The sequence below is a fragment of the Mastigoproctus giganteus genome, chromosome 2 (genome assembly GCF_048544385.1).
Source record: "Mastigoproctus giganteus isolate SK-2022 chromosome 2, ASM4854438v1, whole genome shotgun sequence".
Taxonomy (NCBI): Eukaryota; Metazoa; Arthropoda; class Arachnida; order Uropygi; family Thelyphonidae; genus Mastigoproctus; species Mastigoproctus giganteus.
Window position 1 is genome coordinate 160,765,049 of NC_143576.1, and position 23,525 is coordinate 160,788,573.

At 36.5% G+C, this 23,525-nt stretch overlaps 1 protein-coding gene across 3 annotated transcripts in view; it reads left to right on the forward strand.

The window, feature by feature from the left end:
* The window catches only part of LOC150089705 (phosphatidylinositol 4,5-bisphosphate 3-kinase catalytic subunit alpha isoform-like), a 291,320-nt gene that overhangs the window by 186,126 nt on the left and 81,669 nt on the right, over positions 1–23,525 (forward strand). For all 3 annotated transcript variants that reach the window (XM_090389607.1, XM_090389609.1, XM_090389608.1), the window contains 3 exons: positions 4,104–4,207; positions 15,643–15,811; positions 23,379–23,485. In XM_090389607.1, the coding sequence (XP_090245733.1) occupies positions 4,104–4,207; positions 15,643–15,811; positions 23,379–23,485 (380 nt within the window). The remainder of the gene's footprint in view (positions 1–4,103; positions 4,208–15,642; positions 15,812–23,378; positions 23,486–23,525) is intronic.

A 23,525-nucleotide genomic window follows, 5' to 3' on the forward strand; every position in this document is an offset into this window, starting at 1 on the left:
CTAAACTGTCTTTGCCAGTGCTTCACAATGCCATAAGATGGGGCTTTATCCTTATATACAGCAGTCATCTCCTCGAGAATTTCTTTAGGAAATTTCCCCTTCAAGAACAGATACTGGATTACAGCTCTGGCTTCAACTTTGTCCATGATGCTACTTTGTCACACATTCAGCTCTGTAAGAAAAAAACAAATTAAGACATAGGGCTGAAATTTGACACCTTTAGTACAGAGATATGTATGATGTTACACACAGAATATCATGACTCTGCGTTATGTGGAAGTAGGTGAGGGCAATTCTTTATTGAACCACCCTTGTACCAAGGAATACATGCAATTATACTGACCCCCTCATAGCCTTATTTGCTTTGGCACTTAACCCACACCTAACCTTTCCTCCATCCCACCCAACCCCATCCTATGTGTCCACCAGTCTGGTGTGCCACAAGCATGTTCTTCAATCCTTACACCCCAGGTTTTCAATACAGCTATCTTTGTAGTAGTGGCATATGATGCAAGAAAGCAAGTGTATGAGCTTATGCAGCATCAGCCAAAAAAAAAAAAAAAAAAATCACACCATTCCCTCTAAATGCCTGTCCAGTTCCTCCTTAGATTTATTTAACCTATCAACTTCCATGACAGATGGAAGTTTGTTCCGGCAATTAACCACCCGCTGGCTAAAGGCAAATTTCTGCACATCTATTCTGCATCTGTCTTTTCTTAATTTGAATTTATGCCCCCTTAGGTTCATAGTCTGAACAAGTGGAAGGATCCCATCAAAATTTAGTGTGCTCAACCAATTCAAGGCCTTATACACCTCAATCAGGTCACCACACAGGTACCTAGTCTCCAGCCACTGCAATTTGCAGAACTTAAGCCTCTCTTGGTAAGAGGATCCCTTCATTCCCCTCACCAATCTTGTTGCTCTTCTCTGTACACGCTCAAGCAAATCTACATCCTTCCTTCCTTCCTAAAATGAAGTCTCGAGACCTGTATGCAGTACTCAAGGCGTGATTTGACCATTGCCTTATACAGAGGAACAATCACCTCCTTTTCCCTACTAGCAAAATTCCTATATATCATTGACAAATCCCCATGGGGTTACTTTCTCTGGGGTTACTTCTACCCATATGTGCAGTACTTTGCATTTGTGAAGGTTAAACTTCAGTTGCCACTTCTTAGCCCATCTGCCCAAATTATCTAGATCCTGTTGCAGTAGCATGCTACCATTGTGTCATTAACAACCCTGCCAACCTTTGTATCATCTGCGAACTTCGACACTAAGCCTGATATACCTTCATCAATATCATTGATAAATATACAAAACAGCAGTGGACCCAACACCAAACCCTGTGGGACTTCACTAATAACATTAGTCCACGAAGAGCAGCACTTATTGATTACCACCCTCTGTCTTCTCCCACTCAATCATCCTTTTATCCATTGTAGCAACTTACCCTTAATACCATTCTGCTCCAATTTGTACAATAGTCTTCCATGCGCAACAGTATCAAAAGCTTTCTTGAAATCCAAATATATGATATCAAAATTATTTTTTGCATCCAGTTCCTTTGTAACCACATCATAATATCCTATCAAATTTGTCAGACAAGACTTTCCCTTAACAAACCCATGCTGTGTCTAAATTATTGCTGCAGTCTTGTCTAGATGATCCTGCAATGCATCTTTAACCAGTGGCTCCATTATTTTACCCGAAACAGAAGTTAAACTAACTGGTCTGTAATTACTCATGTCACCCTTCGATCCTCCTTTGTGAATTGGGGATAGATTTGCACATCTCCAGTCTTTGGGGACCTCTCGAGTCCAAGGATGCTCTCATAATTATGGCTAAGGGTTTGCTTAGTTGCTTTGCCACCTCCTTTAATATAACTGGATAGATCCTGTCCACCCCCAGGTGCCTTTCTTATGTTTAACTTCGACAATTTCTCCTCCACTTTGCTCTCAGTTATTACAAAATCATTAAGCACCCTGCTACAATTTGATAACCTTCTGCCATTTTCAAACCTTAATAACTCCTCATGTGTGAATGTAGATGCAAAATACTCATTCAGTTTGTTTGCTGTCTGAGCAGGATCATCAACAGTCAAACCATCGATAGCAAATGGACTGATCAGATTCATCACCTTCCTTTTAGAGTTTATATAAGTAAAGAAATCCTTGCTGTTTTTCTTAGCATCCTTTGCCAAAGATTTCTCATAATCTGCCTTCGCCTGCGTAACCTCCTTTGCAACCTGATTACAGACTAGCTTATATCTGCCATAGGCTTCTGAGTCGCTTGATAATTTATATGCATTCCATGCATTTTTCTTCTTTGTCACGAGTCTCATTAGTTCATTTGATAACCATTTAGGCCTAAACCTTAAACAGTATTTCTTAATATGTATGAGACTTTTAGTAGCTTCCATGATTAATTCCTTGAATGCTTCCCACTTAGAATTTACTGTTGGTAACATCGTCAGTTGATACCACTGTACAGAATTTAAAAACCGTCTGAGACCACTGTTCTCACCTTTACGGAAGCAAAAACCCTTTCCTTTACCCGTGATGGTAATTATATCTTTAAGTAAATCCCACATCAGTACACTGTGATCACTGCCACCTAGTGGTTCCTTTATCTGCAAATTCTGAATACATGAATGATCACTGCTGATAACCAGATCAAGAGTATTACTCTCTCTGGTTGCCTCTCGAACATGCTGCTGCAGACAACAATCATCCAATAAATCCACAAAAGTCTTACTACTGTGTGAGTGACCAACTCACAAGTTCCATTCAATATCTGGGAAGTTAAAATCTACCATTATATGACATTCTGATTTACTAGCCCACTCTATTTCTCTGTGCAATTGTTCATTGTACTCATTCGAGTCATTAGGCCTCCAACACACTCCTACTCTTATTTTTGCTTTCACAGTGCTTATGTCACACCAAACTGACTCAGCAGTGCACTGTTCATCTATATCAACTGGATACACTTCTTTTGATTTGTCACAAACAGTTGACTTCTCAGGTGGTTCTGAATGTATTTCATGACAGTAGGTGGATTCAACACTTGTCACTTTTGAGTTTCAGATATCATTGGAGAGTAGAGGAATTCTTAAAGGCCTGATAAATTAGGGCTGTAGTTGGCCACTCTCAGGCAGAGGAAGTGAAGTTCTCCCCATCAGTTATTCAAGGGTTTTCAGCCTGCACAATGTGCAGTTTGGCCTGGGACATCCACCATAATAACACTGGTGTAGTATTGTGGTATGTCTGAAACCACTATGACATTGTGAAACTCTTTATGAGAGGGAGTTCTTAATATTTGTCAGTTTTTTTCTTATTTCTTGTGGAGAAAATTGTTGCACTTTACATTCTCTCTCATGTGCGCACACACGCGCGCGCACACGCACACACACACACCTTACTACTTTGTTGAACCCGGAGTGGGTCCCCCCTTGGGGCATTCATCTAGAGATTTTTTTTAAATGTTTCAAAGCATTATACACCTTTCAGATTATAAATTTGAACATTCTAGTAACACAGGCAAATAGCTGTATATCAATGATTAAAATCTTATAGAATGTGATTATATGATTTTTTCATTCTCATCTTTGATCTGCATCCAAATAAAACCAATGAGCCATCTTTAATCAAGCTGTATCTGAGTAACATATAATTATATGTTGTGAAATAGGTTTGTAATATTTTAGCTGTATGTGTGTGTGTAGTCAGCCAAAGCTACTTAGAATAGTTTTATAGGCATATCATGAGACCTATTTAAATACATACTTGTTATTGTATTGTGAGAAGGGGAGACATCCCCCCCCCCCAGTCAAATTCAATGGTGTTTCGTAATTTTAACATGTGCTGAAATGAGATTTTGCTACCCCTGAGAAAATATATCACCTTGCAGTAAGAATAATTTTTTTTTCTAACTGTACATGACAGTTATTATGAATTTGGAAAAAAAAACTTCCACTTACCAGTAAAGTGTTTTATAACCACATTCTTACTAAGAGGAGGTTACTTTTAATGTTATTCATTTTATTTATACTAAACGTGAACTTTTCTTAGATTAATTATTGACGTAACAATATTTTGCAGGTTTTGAAGTATGAGCCTTACTTGGAGAATGACTTGGCTAAATTCCTTATTAAGAGAGCTTTACTAAATTCAAAAATTGGACATTTCTTTTTTTGGCATTTAAAGTAAGTTCTTTGTAAATACTACTACCTTAATAGTGAAATTACCTCTAGTTTTAGCAGAACTACAATTATTGTGTTTATGTAGCTACTACTTTCTGGATTTACAATGAAAAATCCATCTTTTGACTCTTGATCTCTTCTCTGTCTCAGCATCATATACTAGAGTTGGCACAATACTTTTATCTTTTGTCAAAAAGATAATTTTTATTTTCACAAAAAAAAGTTGCAAAACTGCATTAAAATCAGAATTTCAGAATAATTCTGTGAATTTCAAAAATAAATTCTGTGAATTTTTTTCTTAATTTTATTATCACCTGAGTGTGATAAACACCTGAGAATAGTTAGCCATAAAAAAAGAGGAAGGGGGAGAAATATTTTATTCTGCAGGCATTTCCTTTCTAATGTAATGCACATGGATATGGCTTAGGGGCAGTACTACCCTCTCTCAATTAAGAAGGCAATAACAATAAAAGAACTTAAAAGTTTATTAAAACTAATATAATTAAAGATTTATTTTAAAGAAAATAAATTATGCTTTTTTTTCAGCACCTAACTTGCATTGCTGCACCAAAACCCTGTCAATAAATTAGTAAACGCTGTCTTCCTTTTCAATCACAGTCACAACAAACCAGGAAGAAACAAGTGTAAAGGTAATATGTATTGAACATCAAATCAGATTTGCATAGTAAAACTTTACCATAAGATGTTTTTATACATATAGTAAAAAAAATAGAAAGAAAAAACATTAATGCAAGTTTGAGCATTATGTCAAAGGATTTGTGTTCTGATACAACTCAATCAAGTGTCACAAATTAAATTATTAAATCACTCAGAAGCTGGCAGACAAAGACTTTCTGTTGAGTATTCCTAAAACCAAAGCATGTTTCTTTGTAGAAACATGCTGTGGTTTTAGGAATACGCAATTTTAGATTTCTAGTCTTACGAATAGGCAATCAAAGTCTGTAGCTTCAAATAGAAGTTATAGATAACAAGTTGCCGAACTGAGTTATCAGAAACATTAAGTTAAATACTATTTAACTTAAATATTGTGTTTGGATAACCATTTCACCCAGTAAAGTGCTATTTGGAGAACAAATGTTTTTTTGAACCAAACTGAAACAAATTAACTTTGCAAAAGTTAATTTCATTGACAAATGGTGGGGGGGAGTTTCCAGTACTTCTCAATATCATTGAATGTAAAGAAATAGATAATTTGCAGATCACTTCCATCAATTACAATGTGAGAAGCTAACAAATGCTATTAAGAAAGAAGAAAGCAATGTATATTGGTCCTTTATCAGGGAGCTGACAAATGCACAGAGAAGCATAAAATATAACAAGTTATCCCAGGTCATTCTTGGCATTTTAATAATTCCTCATAGTAGTGCTGAATGTCACAGAATATTCAACCAAGGTAGGGAAAAAACTGAATTTAGATCTCTTTCTGGTGCTGCTTTGTAAATCCTCTCAACAACAAAATCTGAACAGCAGTGCCACTGTTATAAACAAAACTCTGACTCAGCATTTTTAAAGATATGCAAAGATATTTTTCTTGAAACAATGCTAATGCTAATCATTATCAGTTGATCTATAACAGGGGTGGGCAACGAGTCGATCGCGGATTTAATTTTGGTAGATCATGACAAATTTTAAATATACAGTCATCCCTCGATTTGTGCACCTTGTGCGATGAAATTTTTGCGATGGTAGATTGCGGCACATTTTGAAAGAAAAAGGTAGATCACATCACAAATTAAGTTGGCCACTCCTGATCTATAACATACAACTCAAAGAGAAATCCAGACAGAAAAATGTTACGAGAGCTAATATTTAAAAGCATACTGTGCTATAAACAATCCTGAGATCCAATTTAATTTCTAGTGCAGTATGGAAATATCATTGAAGATAAAGAATTATAAAAAAATAAAAAATAAAATCTCCTGTTTCCTCCTGCCTACAAATACCTAATCTCTGGGTTTTCCAAATATAAAAGTTGGCAGCTGTGTGTGTGGTGGACAAAAAAACTGCATCACTTTTAAAAAAGTAACATTTGTTGTGAAATGTATAAGATATTGTTTGATTAGTCATTTTGTTTGTCGCAAAGCAAAGGTACTGCATCAGCTATTTCTATAACTATGGCGTTGGAAAGGTATACATGCTCATTAGTATCCTATTTTGCAGAGGTGTAAGCATGGTTCCATATGTTTGGTTGACACCAAGAAAAAAAAGTGTAGCTGTTTCTCTGTCCCAGGAAGGGCTTTCCGCGCGTGCTATTGCTGATGAAATAGGCTGCCACCAGTCAACAGTATCCCGGGTGCTGAAATTAAAGTGTGAAACAAGTGATGTGAAGAGAAGACCTGGATCAGGCCGTAAGAGAGTGACTACGCCTTCCCAAGATCGATGTTTGAAACAGCTATGCCTTCGTAATCACCATGCTAGTGCTCCTGATCTAAAACTGGACTTCGATATGGCCTCTGGTGTTGAAACAAGCACACAAACTATCAAAAGATGGCTTTCGCAATGTGGTCTGCATGCCTATCAGTCCAAGAAGAAGCCTTTATTGACCCAACAAAGGAAGAAGTGATTTGCTTGGACTAAAACGCATTCTTCATGGACAAAAGAGCAATGGGACACTTATCTTTTCTGAAGAATCAAAATTCAACTTTCATGGCTTAGATGGGAAGCGATATGTCAGAAGACGAAAATCGAAGGCATACCATTCTGACTGCATAACACCGACTGTAAAGTTCCCTGCCAGTCAGATGGTCTGGGGATGCATAACAAGCAAATGGGTGGGGCAAATTAAGTTTATTAACAGAAGGGTGAATGCAGAAACCAACACTGCTATCTTTGAGGAATGCCTGAAACCCGTTATTAGGGAGACCACACAGACGTCCAAAACTGCATTTTTCAACAGGACTCAGCTTCTTGTTTCAAAAGGCTTAAAACATTTAAGATGCAGTCATACCTCAGAAATGCTGGCATTACAGTGTTGGACTGGCCCGGCAACAGTCAAGATTTGAACCCTATTGAAAATTGCTAGTACATAATGTCATCTAAAATTTCTCAGAAGAAGCCAACAAGTAAGATTCAGCTGCAGGAGAGCATTTGCAGCTTGAGGAGGAACAACAAAATATCGAGGACTTATTTTGCTGATTTACAGTACATAATACTATTATGTTAACTTATCATTTCAGTTTGTACACTTAAATGCAATAAAATGTGTTTGGTTGTCATGATTTCCATTTGCATGATTTCTCATATTTCCATTAATTATGCATTTTGCCATTTGGGAAGATATTTATGGCAATTAGGTATATCAGGTGGAGTCTTTTTATTGGATTTCATTCACAGAGATATATATCCCATCCAACAAATGCATTTTGAACATTTCTGCAGCCCACAATGCAGCACAAAACACATTATTTGCAAAATTCACAAGTGATGCAGTTTTTTTGTCTGCCACTGTAGATACTGAATTCATAAGATGAAATAAATTGTTTCCTTGGGAACTTAGACTAGTGCGAGTTTTAGTGCTAGAATATGTTCAGTTTGTTACATTCATGAATGATTTCAGAAATGGACATATACCTGAAATGTATATGTCCATTTATGTCTATGAAAAAAATGCTTTGGGCAAACATTTAAAGATTTTCCTATAAAATCAAAGTAAATGGCAAAGATTATTTAGGGTAAAGAAAGACAGCACAGTGTAAGGGTACAGTCTTAGTAGTATTATTGCTTGCTGGTCACTTATCTTTATAATGATGCAACTTCATTTTAGTCAGGCCTCCCACAAAAACCAGTTTCAGAATCAGATGGCTGTGTTGTCCACAGAGCATGGAAGTAAGTCTCTGGGAACAGACCCAGTCACTTCCCAGGTAGGATCCTCCAACTTATCAGCTGTCAATTGTTTTTGCTGTAAACTTTTCTTTTGCTCAGCTCCACAAGAAATCCATTGGAGGCAAAATCAGAACTAATGCCTGACCACTGTTGTTCCACATCTTTCTATCCATCTGTTGGGAAAATGATATACAGCCAGTTGCATGCAGAAATGGAGGTAGGGGTCCCATCCTGCATTAGGAGGATGTAGCAGCCAACTCTTCAGGTTCACAGTGGATAACCAATCTTTTTTCGCTTGATTTGATCCCCTCTCTCTCTCTCTCTCTCTCTCTCTCTCTCTCTCACCGTTATAATATTGTACTCCATCTTTTTCACAAAAAAATAATAAAACTGTGTTTAAAAAATTCTGTGAATTTCTCATTTTTGTTAATGCATATGGCCATAGTGTTTAGTTAGCCACAAATAAAAAAAAAAGAAAAGAAAAGAAAAAAAGTACACTTTTTTTGCAAGTTTATCATTTTCAATACAATGCATACAATACAGCCCAGGAATGATATCCTCTCTCAGTTTAGAAATCAGTAAATATTAATGAAAGAATTTAAAGTTTATTAAAAACTTAATGGCATTAAAAATTTATTTAAAAAAAAAATAGACTTACATGGTAGCAACTTTTCTAACTTATATTATTGACAGTCTAGAAAATTGAGCCAGAATTACACCCTCTCCTGTGAATAAATTAGTAAAAGCTTCCCTCCTTGTCAATTACAGTTATAAAAGATTAGTGAGAGATGACCACAGAGACACTACACCATGATTATCAGAACAGATTGATGGATGATCAGTATTATGCCAGAACATTCACAACAAACTGTACTGAAAGTGTTTTATACATATAATAAAAACGTAGTGCATTTATGCTGTTGAGGTGATTTGTGTGCTGATACACTCCATTGAAGCATTACAACTTCAAGTATTTATTACTGGCTGACTTTCTGTCATGAATTTCTAAGACCAAAGTATGTTTTCTTGAGGCAGTTAAGTCTGCTGGCCCAAAACAGAATTCATAGATAGTTGCCAACTAAGTTTTCAGAAGTGCAAAGTCAAATATTATCTATATATTTAATACGGAAGCCATTTTCTTTACTCCGTCAGTGCGATAGGCTTAACTGATTGGGCTGGTCTCAAATTGAAGCTATTTCTTCCTAGGTGTGCATAAAGTTTTTAAAATTTAAAAATTCTGAATAGTTTTATTTTATGGAATGGGCCAGTTTTGTACTACAAACGAGAATAGTTCAACATCCACTTCATAGATGGAGCTACAGGAAGATGTTAACTGTTAAACAAACAGTTGTCTAAGTTGATAAGGCCCTTTTTCTGATTAACAATTTGCACGTTCGCACAGTCGTGTCCTTTGTTCTGAAGAAGAAAAAAATAATAATTAATAATTCTCTATTAGTGCTACCTACCTTAAAAGAAAGAACTAATCGTTAGGATTCCATTGCACTGCTCGCTCACTATATCGTGCACGTGAGCTAATACACAGTGCCATTGTTACGTTTAAAACACATTTGAAAAGAAATTGAATTAGATCCTAATCTAATAATTCATGACAGTTTGATTCCTTTTGTTTTTGGCCAACCTTATGTAAATGCCATTTCGCCAAATGCTATTCTTGCAGTAAAAAATGACAAGTGTGAAAGAATCAATTTAGAAATTTTACAAATGATGCCTGGTGATTTCATTACAATATGAGAGAGTTAACTCAATTATATCTGAAGAACTTTTGCGATATCCAACCAAATTCCTGTACAGCTTCTTTATCTTCAATGATATTAAGAAATATAGGAAGTGTTGTGGATACTTTTTTTTTTTTTTGCAAAATCACTATTTGTAAAGAAAAACTTCTACAAATGGCACTACTGGATGACAAAAATTCATTCTTTAAATATAATTATATTAAAGTTAAACTAGCAGTAGCCATTGCAAAAAATTTTGCAATTTTCAAATACATATTAAAAATACTACTAAAAAGGGCAGAATAGTAAAAAGTCCACTAAAAACTCACCTTTCATTTTTAAAACTGATCATCTCCATGTTTTTAATGTCTTGGTGTAAACTCTCACTCTGTTCTTCACTTAGACCTCCTGAATTTTCTGGGAAAAGTCGAAATGGAAGTGTAAATATGTACCGTGACTCATGTTGCAGCCCAACTTCTTAAAATGTAGAACAGTCTCTGTAATACTTCTTTGAAAACAACATTTTTTGTATTCTTGTGCTCTTCTGGTAACCTTATCTTAACATGCTGGAATGATCTGACTTGAGACATTGCTACATACAATTGTCTGTGACTAAAATATAGGGTTGGTAAGCGAAATTTTGACTTTATCAAACATTTGCCCTTGACTTATATTTATAATCATTGCAAAAGCCAGCCAAATAGGAAACTGCCGTCTCTTAAATGAGAATGGTAAAGTCGAATCAGATGGAGTCAAATCTACACACAGTAAGAGTACCTGTTTTCCTTCAGCTTCTCCTATTATTATTTCTAGATCCAAACAATTCTGATGCATAACTTTGACTATAAGTCTCGTATCTCGTACCATTAAATAAAATAACAACTGCTCCTACTTTCAATTCTAAAATGTTGGGTGGTAAATCACTTAAAATCACTTATGAAAGAAGAAAGAATTGTAAATCCTTGAATTGAATAATTGTAAATGGTAAATCACTTAAAATCACTTATGAAAGAAGAAAGAATTGATATACTCACAGTAATGCAGATTATGAGAGAATATTTGGGTTGGGAGAGTGCTTGATTTCAGATATCTTTCTTATGGAACTTTGGAAATGCCTTCTGATATACAAGTCTGAATGGCAATGGCTATCGTATAAATAAAACCTTGACTCGACATTTCTGAAGAGACCAGCGTTCAACAGCTTTCTTGAAGCAATCATATAGACAATCCAGCTTGACCTTAGACATTATTAGACAATTAGCTTACTATACTGACAAACAATCCTGTAGCTGCATTTTAATTTAAAATATACATGTTAGTGAAATTTTATTTCTAGTGCAGTGTGAACTTAAAAAAAACTTGCTTTTTCTGAAAAATTATGATTTTCGTAAAAAAAAAAAAAAAAAAAATCCCCCCCCCCCCCAATCTGTTTTTCTTAAAGTACCTGATTGCCAGTTTTTCGAAAACCAAAATTTGGCAGCTGTAAATTTGCCTAATTTGTTACATTGGGTTGGTGGGGGGGGGGGGGGGGTAATGTCTGCAACATTAATCTTATAATACAAAATGAATGGTCCAGTAACTATTAGAAATCATTTCACACTACACATAAACACCTCTTCAACTGTCTGAACATTTTTTATAAATGTGGATATGCGTGGCCTTTCACTTCATATAGCATCAGCAGTTGATCCGTGCCCGTCACCACCAAATACGGAGGATGCGGAAAGGTCAGGAAATGACCACCGCATATCCCGGAGCAATAGGCCTTAGTTGCTAATGCTCCTAAAAACCAAATAACAAACAAACAAAACATCAGCGGTTGATCCAATTGTCTAACCTTATGGGTTAGACAATCGAATACTGCATGAAAATACTCAATACTTTAGTGATCAGCTTTGCTGGGTACAGTATCTTCACATAATACACAGCAGAGGACCACACACACATGTACAATATGAGGGGCATTTGAAAAGTTTGTGGCTAGAGTATGAAAGGGTAGTGGTACAGTGTCAAAATTTTCTGTACTTAACGTATAACATTTCATATAGCAACCAACCAAGTTTCATGCAGTTTCAGTATTGTCTTTTAATCAACACAGTTGTGTGGATGAGAAAAGATGGACAAAATTAGCCACTGTTCCGTCATTCTAGTATTTTGAAAAAAACAAAGGGACTTAATGCTAGAGGATATAGTTACAACATTTGGGGGGGATGCCCTTTCCTATTCCATGGTTAAGAAGTGGGCAGCAGAACTTAAACGAGGGCAAGAGAGCCTGAAAGATGACCCATGCTGTGGAAAACCTGCAGCATCCCTCACTCTAAAAGTTGAGTGTGCATGATCTGGTGATGAGTGAACTATGACTGACAGCTCTGTACATTGCCGGCATCTTGGGCATCTCATCTGAACATGTGTGTCAGATGAGATGGTGAGGGCATCAGTTTTTTTGGGGAGGATACTGATGGAGCTTTGCTAGTGGATTACTCTTGAAAGGCCAGACAGTCACAAGGACATATTACACAATGCCAAAAGTTCTGTAGTCATGTGAGGCATCAAAGACAAATGCCAAGGAAAACTTAGCAAAGGAGTCTTATTCCACCAAGACAACACACCTGCTCACAAGCCTGTCATTGCTGTGGCTGCACTGTATGATTGTGGCTTTGAAATCTTAGACCATCCCCCATATATGCTTAGATATTATATGCTTATTAACTTAGAGCATAACTCTTTCTGTACTGATTGTGCTCTCCATATTCAAATTCTGCATTTTTTTAGGACTGGGTGACACCATGTCCCTAATATCCCCACAATGTCTCCATTTAATGACTTAACCAGTACTTCAGATTCATCAAATCTTTTTACTATGCTCCCAGCTTTAGTGTACACACAAATATGCATGCACCTGTTTTATCTCTTATTTGCTTGCTCCATGAATCCAGCAGGTCTTGAAATTCCTAACAGCTTGCATTCCAGGCTGCCGTGTGTTCCAATAGAAGCATTGCAGAAATCACTTACACCTTTACCTACGGCTGAGGTAAGTGTTAATCTAATAGTCTATACAGGGTGTTTCAGTTAAACGTTTCAGAACTTCTAAGAGGGGTAGAGTACATCCTGACAACTCAAAATCATATAGCAATGTGGGGTCGGAAATGCTTTCCTGAAGCGGTGTTGTACACAGAAGCACCATAAAGAAAAGAGACCGTAAGTGAGAAATCGTTTTAATAATACATGAAAAGAAGCAAAAGGTACATGGATTAAAGTAAGTGTTCGAAGTTTCTTCCACGGGCTACAATGCACGCCTCACATCTCCGACGCATGGACATCCGAACATTCTGGAATACTCCAGGCGAATTTCGAATTTCTTGAACAAGAACGCCAAGTTAGTAGGATGGATGATTACACGAACGCAGAGTTAGCCGATATGCATTTGGCGTACTACAGGGCTGCAAATTGTAGTGGGCCAGCCGCACAGCGTTTGTACGCGGAACGATATCCGACGAGGCGTATTCCCAGTCATAATTTCTTTGCAAGACTGCACCAGAGGTTAGCTGAGAGAGGTTCATTTGAAAGAGCTGACAGGGACAGGGTAAGAACAGAACGGACTCCAGCCGTCGAACAGAATGCTGCAGCATGTACAGGGGAATCCAAGAACGAGTACACGAAGTCTAGCAAACGCAGTCGGGGTTTCCCATTGCAGCGTCTGGAGGATTCTCCGAGAACAAGACATGCATCCGTTTCATGTGCAGCGTGTCCAGACACAGCAACCGGAGGATTATGCACCTCGTATTGCTTTCGTACAGTGGTACCTTGGAAAATGTGCTACAAATCCCCTTTTTCCTGCTGAAGTGTTGTTTTCCGATGAGGCATCCTTCACAAGGGAAGGAATTTTCAACACGCATAACGACCATATCTGGGCGGTCGAGAACCCGCATGCAATACGACGTCGTGCAGCACAGATTCGATTTTCGGTCAATGTATGGGCCGGTATTATGGGAGATCACCTCATCGGACCTTACCTGTTACCGTGTCGTCTAACCGGACCTATCTACTTGATCTTTCTGCAGCAAGTATTGCCACAACTTTTGAGAGATGAACAGATTTCTGCATCGACGCAACAGACAATGTGGTTCCAACACGATGGAGCCCCTCCCCATTATAGCGGAGATGTTCGTCACTACCTGGATGTCACATTTGGTCAACAGTGGATCAGACGTGGTGGTCCCGTGCATTGGCCTGCTCGGTCACCCGACCTATCATGTCTTGATTTTTATTTCTGGGGTCATATGAAATCGCTAGTTTATGACACCCCTGTTGACAATGCTGAGGTGCTGGTTGCAAGAATCGCAGTAGCTGCCGAAGAAATTCGAAATTCGCCTGGAGTATTCCAGAATGTTCAGATGTCCATGCGTCGGAGATGTGAGGTGTGCATTGTAGCCCGTGGAAGAAACTTTGAACACTTACTTTAATCCATGTACCTTTTGCTTCTTTTCATGTATTATTAAAACGATTTCTCACTTACGGTCTCTTTTCTTTATGGTGCTTCTGTGTACAACACCGCTTCAGGAAAGCATTTCCGACCCCACATTACTATATGATTTCGAGTTGTCAGGATGTACCCTACCCCTCTTAGAAGTTCTGAAACGTTTAACTGAAGCACCCTGTATATCCCCCACACTAGCTAGCAACGTTCCAGCCCACCTACCACACAGCCTTGGTAGCATCAGTATTCTTGCACCCATTCTATTTAAGTGATTATGCTGATGGGATTCTTCCTCTTGCTCAGATTAGATGTGTGGAAGTTTCCCTTTAGCCAGTGGGTAGTTGATCGCTGTAACAAATGTTACAGTTGATCGCTGTAACATCTGTTGTTGTGGAAGTTGATAGTTTAAATAAATTCAAGACAGAACTAGACAAACATTTGAAATGAATGGATCAGTGAAATGGGAAAGGTGTTTTTTTTTTTTTTTTGGCTGATGCTGTATAAGCTTGCTTTCTTGCATCATGTGCTTCTACTAATGCTAAAGTGCATCCTATCCCTGTAAAAACAGTTCGTCCTGTTAACAAACACAGACCATGCTGAATAAAATTCTACCTCACAAGCCTTGCAAAGTCTCTCCAGGGCAAATTGGGTGCACGTGCAAAATGCTGATGCGCCATTAAACTTCCAATAACCAACCAACCAAGGCCAAATTGATTGACAATATTATCATCAGGTATTATATGGTGCAAGGAATCTCTAGGCCAGGGGTATCCAGCCTGCAGGCCACATGCAGCTCACTCCTTCACATTGTGTGACATGTAGGCAGCCCTGCACAAATACTAAACATAATTTCACTTTGAAAGTGGACTATACACAGAAATGTATGGATACCTTCTGGAGAATAAAGGTTAATTAAATTTAATGTAGTGTGTTAGTTATTTCATTAAACTTAGATAAAGATTTTTTTAATTTACTCAATTCTTTCTTCCACTAATGATGAGGTGCCTCCGTAGCCAGGTGGATAGGAGCAGCAGTGCGTAGCACACGCTTCTTGATTGGACCGGGGCTCGAGCCTGTGACTACCAAATACGGAGGATGCAGAAAGGTCAGGGAATGACCACCGCATATCCCTGGAGCAATATGGCCTTAGTTGCTAATGCTCCTAAAAACCAAATAACAACAACACTAATGACGAAATTAAAGTTTACTTTGATGTCACTATTTTTAGATGATTGTATGATATTATAATTGAGAATAATACTGGATTGTGGGTTCCATTTGTCTGAAAAAAATTTTTATAAAAATTCAGATTTAGAAAATAAATTTCAAAATAAAGATTTAAATCTTTAAACTTAAGGAATTGTCTATTTGTTTCTGGATAGGTCTGAAATGCATGATTCAGCAGTTGCTATTAGATTTGGTCTCTTGTTAGAAGCCTATTGTAGAGGCATTGGCACACATCTTAAATCTGTTGTAAGACAAGTAGAAGCATTAGAAAAGCTGACTAAACTAACAGATATTCTAAAAGAAAGAAAAGATGAAACTCAAAAGGTAACTATTTATTTCATTTTTGAAATTTCTTAAGTGTATTTTTGCATATTAAATTGAATATCTTCAACTTATCATTGTTGTTCAGCTGTGAAGGAGACTGTGTTGATATATCTTCAAATGCAGGAATTAACCTGCTATATATCTATGCCATGTAGTGATAAAGAGAACACCTTCCAGGGAGGACAGCATTGTGAAAGTAATCAGTTTGGTTTATTTTAATGTGCTTTAGTTTAGTGTAGCTTAGTTAAATAAGTAGGATATAAGATGTATGTAGAATTAGTTAATATAGGTGTTTTTTTTTTTTTTTTTTTTTTTTTTTGTGCTTTACTGCATCTCCTGATTTATGTTGCATTAGCACTCTCCGGTAAGAGGCTCCCACCAGAGGTCAGCATATTCAAAATGAAATTTTTTTCATTTCACAGTTTATCCAACCATGTACAGCACAGTAAGTTCTTTCTCCTCTCCATTTTTTTTTTTTTTTTTTTTTTTTTTTTTACCCCAGTAAACATAAAGGCTAACAAATAAGCGCTTTACTAACATTATTGGAATAAAAGTTTCACCATCATTTTAATGGCTAAATGATTAGGCCACATAAACATTTCACTCACGAATTTCATCTATCCATCTCCACCTTTGTCTTCCAGGTTTTCTTCTAGCTCCTCTTGGATACCATTCTGTTATTTTCCTAGTCCCCCTGTCTTCATGTCTTCGAGCTATGTGTCCTGCCCAAGACCATTTTAGTTCTTTAGTTTTGATAAGAATGTCCTTTACTTGAGTTTGCTGCCTAATTCATGTGTTTCTCTTCTTATCTAACAGTCTGATTCCCAATATAATTTGTTCTATTCTTCACTGTGTAGTTCTCAGCTTCTCTTCCATTCTTTTGGTGAGTGCCCAAGTTTCACTTCCATAAGTCATGGTGGGGAGTATACATTGGTTCATTATTTTACGTTTCAAACAAACTGGGATATTGCTCTTCAGTATGTGACTATATTTCCTGAATGCTATCCATCCAAAATTTATTCTTCTCTTGACTTCCAGCCATTTATCATTATTACAGCTAATAACTTGTCCCAGATAAGTATATGACTCCACCTTTTCAATTACTGCTCCTTCAATCATTATTTCCCTTTCTGTGGCATACTTGTTCATCATTACTTTTGTTTTAGTCATATTCATCTTTAGTCCAAAATCCTTACTAACTGTGCATAACTGATTAAGAATTTCCTCTAATTCTTTGGGATCGTGGCTTATGACTACAATGTCATTTGCAAATCATAAATGAACACAATGTAACCTACCAAGAGGCTAAAAAATCTTTACCAATTCCGAATACTAACAAGCCAACTTATACTCAAATAATCAAAAAGCACACAACTGCTACCCAAGCGGAGGTAACCATACCACCAAGCAAATCACTAGCTGAATGGGCAAGGTCAATATTGTCTCCAGTACAAATACACCAAACAAAAAGCAAAGCTATAAATATGCCAATCATATTTATAGCTTTGAATTGAATGGCATATGGCCAGATGCCATTCAACAGCAGAATACTACAGTATCTACCATTCCTGACTCAAACCAAACAGACTACATGGATTCAGAAGATAATCCAAATCAAGATGAATAGGTTTTAGAACTGTTCACTGATGAGGAGATGGATACAGGGAAACCTCATTTCTAAAAGAAGGGAAAAGGTAAACTTGAGTGATGCAAACCTTCTGTACCTTGAAAACAAATCGAGAGCTTTTGTAAACCAAAATAATGCTTACTTTCTTACAATGGAACTGTAGAGGCTATCGTAGTCATTTGGCTGACATCCAAGATCTCCTTTCACAATACAATCCTATTGCTTTCTGTTTGCAGAAAACCAATCTAACACCAAATATAATTATTTCCCTTCGGAAATACATGATACATCGGTAAGATTGTGTTGCACACAAACCACAAAATCTAGCACGTGGAGGGGTAGCGCTGATCATCAACTCCCAGATACCCTCAAAACCAATCACATTAAAAACAAACCTTGAGGCAGTTGCTGCACAAGTCAACATTAGCTTCAGTTTAACCATAGTCTCATTATACTTGCCACCTAACCAAAATATAAGCTATGCCGACTTAGAAGAACTAGTGATATGGCTTCCCAAACTGTACCCTCAAAACCAATCACATTAAAAACAAACCTTGAGGCAGTTGCTGCACAAGTCAACATTAGCTTCAGTTTAACCATAGTCTCATTATACTTGCCACCTAACCAAAATATAAGCTATGCCGACTTAGAAGAACTAGTGATATGGCTTCCCAAACTGTACTGTATCCTTGAGACCTCAACAGCTTCCGCTATGGGGAAGCCATATCCTAGATAAGCGTGGACAAACCATCGAAATATTACTTGATGAACACAATCTGATAGCTCAGTAAAGGAGCGCACACTTATACACATCTTCCTACAGGGTCTACCTCAGCTATCGATGTCTCTTTATGCTCAGCAACCGCTTACTCTCTATTTGGATGGACTATTCACAGCAATCCACTGGGCAGTGATCACCACCCTGTGATATGCTGCATTGAAACAAGTGTTCCCCATCTTTCCAACCAAATTGCCAAATGGAACTTTTCAAAAGCCGAATGGGACGTGTACAAGCAGCTAGTTATGCTAGATGAAAAACAGGTCCAACAAACACCTATAAACCTGGCAGTAGAATATATATCCAACCAAATACTGCAGGCAGCGGACAAAGCAATTCCAAAACAATCCACCAAAATATCAGCCCGCTCTAAAGTGTGGTGGAATGAAGAATGTAGTGCTGCTAAAAAAGAGAAGAATAGAGCGTGGAACATCTTCAAAAAGTTCCCAACAACAGAAAACCTCATCTGCTTTAAACAGGCAAGGGAAAAGGCAAAACGATTTAAGCAGACCGGCAAAAGGGAAGCATGGAGGCATTTCACTTCCACAATTACAAAAACAACAAAAACCCAAACAATATGGGCCAAAATACACTGTATTTTGCAAAACATGCAAAACACCCACGCTTCAACTATCCCATGCTCACTGTCAATGGCTCTAATATTACAAAACCAGAAGAGATTGCAAATGCTCTAGGTAGATCATTTGTGGAAATCTCAGCCATGACATCATACTTGCCACATTTCCAGTCACACAAAGCACACAAAGGGGGGGGTCTTCTATGCATTGTAGTTATGTTCCTAAAAGGCATGACTTATAATGAAACAATGTATATCGGACATCAGTTTCCCATTGAACTAATGTATTATGTAGGAGATACTTTCCAGACCAACTAAAAAATTTGAATTTATATGGAAATGTATAGGCATATGAATAGGAAATATTTATTTTATTGTACACTAAACTGTAATACAGTATAATTTATTGTAATTTCAAAATAATAATTAGAAAATACACTATGAAATTATTAATAAAACATAAAAATAATTTTTTTTTTATTATTCTTCCAATTGCTTATTCTTACAAATTCTTACAATTGCTCCTCCTCAGCACTTGAAGTTGTTGCACTGTAGCTGAAGTTCCTGCTGCTTCTGTGACTAGCTTTGAGGTTGAGATTTAAGTGTTTTCTTCTCTTGGGGCCTGTGTCTTCACCTTCCATGGTCTCTTCATCAAATGCCTTCCTATTCAGTTCAGCCATTTCTTCATTAGTCAAGGGCTGTGAGTGTGACTCAAGCAGCTCTTTAGCATCCTCCTCCTCCTCAACATTATCAAAAACTTGCCAAAGACACCAACTCCCCCACGAACTTCTTCAGAAATTTCAAAACCAGTGAAGTCATGCACAGCTTTAGGATAAATGTTCTTCCAAACACTGTTCATACACCTAATTGTCACTTCATTCCATACCCCACCAATAATGTACACTGCATCCCTGATGTTAAAGCTCTTCCAAAACTCCTGAACAGTTGGTTTGCCTTTGCCATCAGTCTCATAGATTAGCTTTCTAAATGTTCTTCTTAAAAAATAGTAAGCTTTAAAATTTGCTTGACACCTTGGTCCATAGGCTGAATGAGTGAAGTAGTTCGATGATGTCATGTGCTGGGGCATTATCCGACAACAGAAGAATCTTAAACGACAAATTTTTGTGTTGGCAATAAAGTTTTAGTTCAGGAACAAGACTTTCTACAAGCCAGTTATGGAAGATTTGCCTTGTAATCCAAGCCTTTTGCTGGGATTTCCAGGTCAGGGTGGCCCAACGTGGTATTAAGTAGATGGTCATAATTCAGTGATCACTGAGTATGTCTGTGCGGGTATATATATATAAATGAACTAGTGAAATATAGCTTGATTTGCTGAAGAACAAAAAAGTTGACCATTAGCAGAAAAATCTTACTCATTGTAGCCCACTTCAGATTTGCCAAGGATCTCCATCTGACAGTAAATTATGGACTCAGCAATTTTCAGATTTTCTGTCATGAGTTATAAAATTATAGTGTGTTGACTCACAATAGTTGAAAATCAGCTGGCCTGCAAGATATATATATATATATATATATTTATTTAAAAAGCTGCCAGTAGAGTTTTCAGAATCTTTAACTTTAATATAATTAAATTTCCCAATTCATCATGCATTTGCACTATTTGGAAAAAAGTTTTTGAAAAGGTTCATAAAATTGAAATGACTGTTTCACACACAAAAAATCTTAGTCTGGATTTTGGATAGTGAGCATTTGAATTTTCTACCTGCACAAAATTTTTTCATGGTAGATAAGAATCTGTGTGCGCATTTTGAAAGGCTGTAATCCTCCAAGGCTACTTAATTTTCTTGTAGGTAGCATATGGATAAATGCAAATAGATGAAAGTTGCTATGTCAGCATTATTTTCAAATGAAAATCAAAAAGTTCCAAAAAAAAAATTCTTCACTAAACACTAAATGTGTTAAGTGAATTATTACCACAGTGTAATGCTTTACATATGAATGGTGAAGCCATTCACCATTCATATATAAAATAAATTAATTAATTGGTAATGTTGTTCATGAATAACAATTACACAGTTCCATGACAACAAATTTCTTTGTCACTAGAGCATGGCAAAAACTTTCCTATTAACTCCCCCCCTCCCATATGTTAATATGTATGTAGATTTCACCATATAGTAATAAAAATTCTTATTGTGTACAGATTTTGAGGTGAACCCTATACAGGTGACCCCCGCTTAACGCTGATAATTAGTTCCATAAAAACAGAGCGCTAAGTGAATCCGCGCTAAGCAAGCGCCACATTCCCATAAGGTAACATATGTATTTGTGAGTTGCAGTCAGTGCAATAGGATATTTCCTAATCAATAATAAACGGTAGTGAAAAGATGCACAAATGTCGGTCAAAATATTTAATATTCAAATATTTGTGCATATAAAATATTCTGCATTACATACGTATATAATTATGTGGTAACTACTTATGTATCAAAATTAAAAACTTAAATTCCAATTAACATCATGAATTTAATTGATTTAATTTAATTGATGAATTTAATCATGTAAAATGTTTCGATTTTGGGTTGAACTTTGGACCCTCTTCTAAATAAACTAAAAGGCGTATTAATTTTAAATTCCCCACAGCGTTATCACCCAACAATAAAGTCAACCGATCCTTCGCCGCTTTGAAACCTGGCATGTTTTTTTTTTCTTCTTTCAATATGAAACTTCTTTTAGGCATTCATTTCCACAAAAGTCCTGCTTCATCTATGTTAAAAACTTGTTGAGAAGTATAACACATAATATCCCTCTTCAATAATTTTAACAAGTTCTTTTTTGAAAGTTTCGGCTCCTTCTGCACTTGCGGCTTCTCCTTGGATTTTAAATCTATTCAACCAGCCCTTACTAGTTTTAAATGGTTCCACTTTTTTTTTTTTTCAGGTGAGTTTTCTTCAGATCATCATATTGGCTAATCTCTCTCTCTCTTTTTTTTTTTTTTTTTTTTTTTTAATAATATTTAACTGAATTCTGCATTGGATATTATCTTCAATAAAATTAAAGTCTTTCCATTTCAATCCTAATAGCCGGCCTAGCCCTAGTTGCTTGCAGTGGAACATCTATCTTTCCTGCTGCTAAAATTAATTCTTTATTTTTTTTTATAATTGTTCTTACAGTTAAACTTGCAAGTCCTAAATTATGGCACACATCCGCTTGTCTTTGACCGGAATCAATTTGCTTCAAAACGTCTAATTTAATTTTCAAATTCAGTCTTTTTCTTACATTTATAGTCTTTGTACTGCGCTCAGACGTTGTTGCTTTTTCATTCTTATCAGCCATTATTAACTCTTCGAAAATGTAACTGCGTTGGTTGCATTAATTATGATACAATGTTCAAGTAAACTGTCCGTTTCGCACGATGTCTAATACGGTACTGAGTGATGACTAGACTTCGGATAAATGCATGTAACGCAAATATTACAAGCAATATACTTGATAATTTTTTAAAATGTTGATCTCGGAACTATGTAACAAGTCACTGTACTGCAATTAAATTAGCGTGCGAGAAAATTTCACTGGGCGTGGGAAAATTTCTCAAGTCGGCGTGGGAAACGTTTTAATGCTGTTTTGCTATTCATTTTCAAGCTATCGACTCCATCAAATGAAACGATTTCGTTAAATATGCCAAAAATGCAGTCTGTAAAAGAGCGTTATAGTGATCTGTGTCAGTGTTATAGCGAACCGCATTATAACGGGGGTCTACTGTAATATACAATAAATACAGTATACAGTTTTTTTTAGAATAAAGGTATGTATGTTTGCTTTCTCTAGGTACTGCAATTAAATTAGCGTGCGAGAAATTTTCACTGGGCATGGTAAAATTTCTCAGGTCGGCGTGGGAAACGTTTTAATGCTGTTTTGCTTTCATTTTCAAGCTATCGACTCCATCAAATGAAACGATTTCGTTAAATATGCCAAAAATGCAGTCTGTAAAAGAGCGTTATAGTGATCTGTGTCAGTGTTATAGCGAACCGCATTATAACGGGGGTCTACTGTAATATACAATAAATACAGTATACAGTTTTTTTTAGAATAAAGGTATGTATGTTTGCTTTCTCTAGGTACTGCAATTAAATTAGCGTGCAAGAAATTTTCACTGGGCATGGTAAAATTTCTCAGGTCGGCGTGGGAAACGTTTTAATGCTGTTTTGCTTTCATTTTCAAGCTATCGACTCCATCAAATGAAACGATTTCGTTAAATATGCCAAAAATGCAGTCTTTAAAAGAGCGTTATAGTGATCTGTGTCAGCGTTATAGTCAGATACGGGTTATAATATAAAAACAGCGTTATAGCAAACTGCGTTATAACGGGGGCCTTCTGTAATATACAATAAATACAGTATACAGTTTTTTTTAGAATAAAGGCATGTATGTTTCATTTCTCTAGTTAGTTTTTGTTATGGTGAAAGTTTTTGTAATCTTTTTAAATTATAATGCTTAATTGCTTTAGAGTAGATTTGAAGTGCTGTTGACATTTGAGTTCTTTTATTAAGTTATAAATGCTTTAATTTTCGTTTTGATATCTCTATATAATTATTGTATTGAAATCTTGTTAATATTTTTTTAGGAAAGATTGAAATTTCTTTATGAACAAGTTCGACAAGCTGATTACTTAGAAGCTTTGCAGAACTTCCCTTCTCCTTTAAATAGCAGCCATGTATTAGGGAATCTCATGTAAGTGTTATTAAAAACACAACAATCCAAATCGACTTTC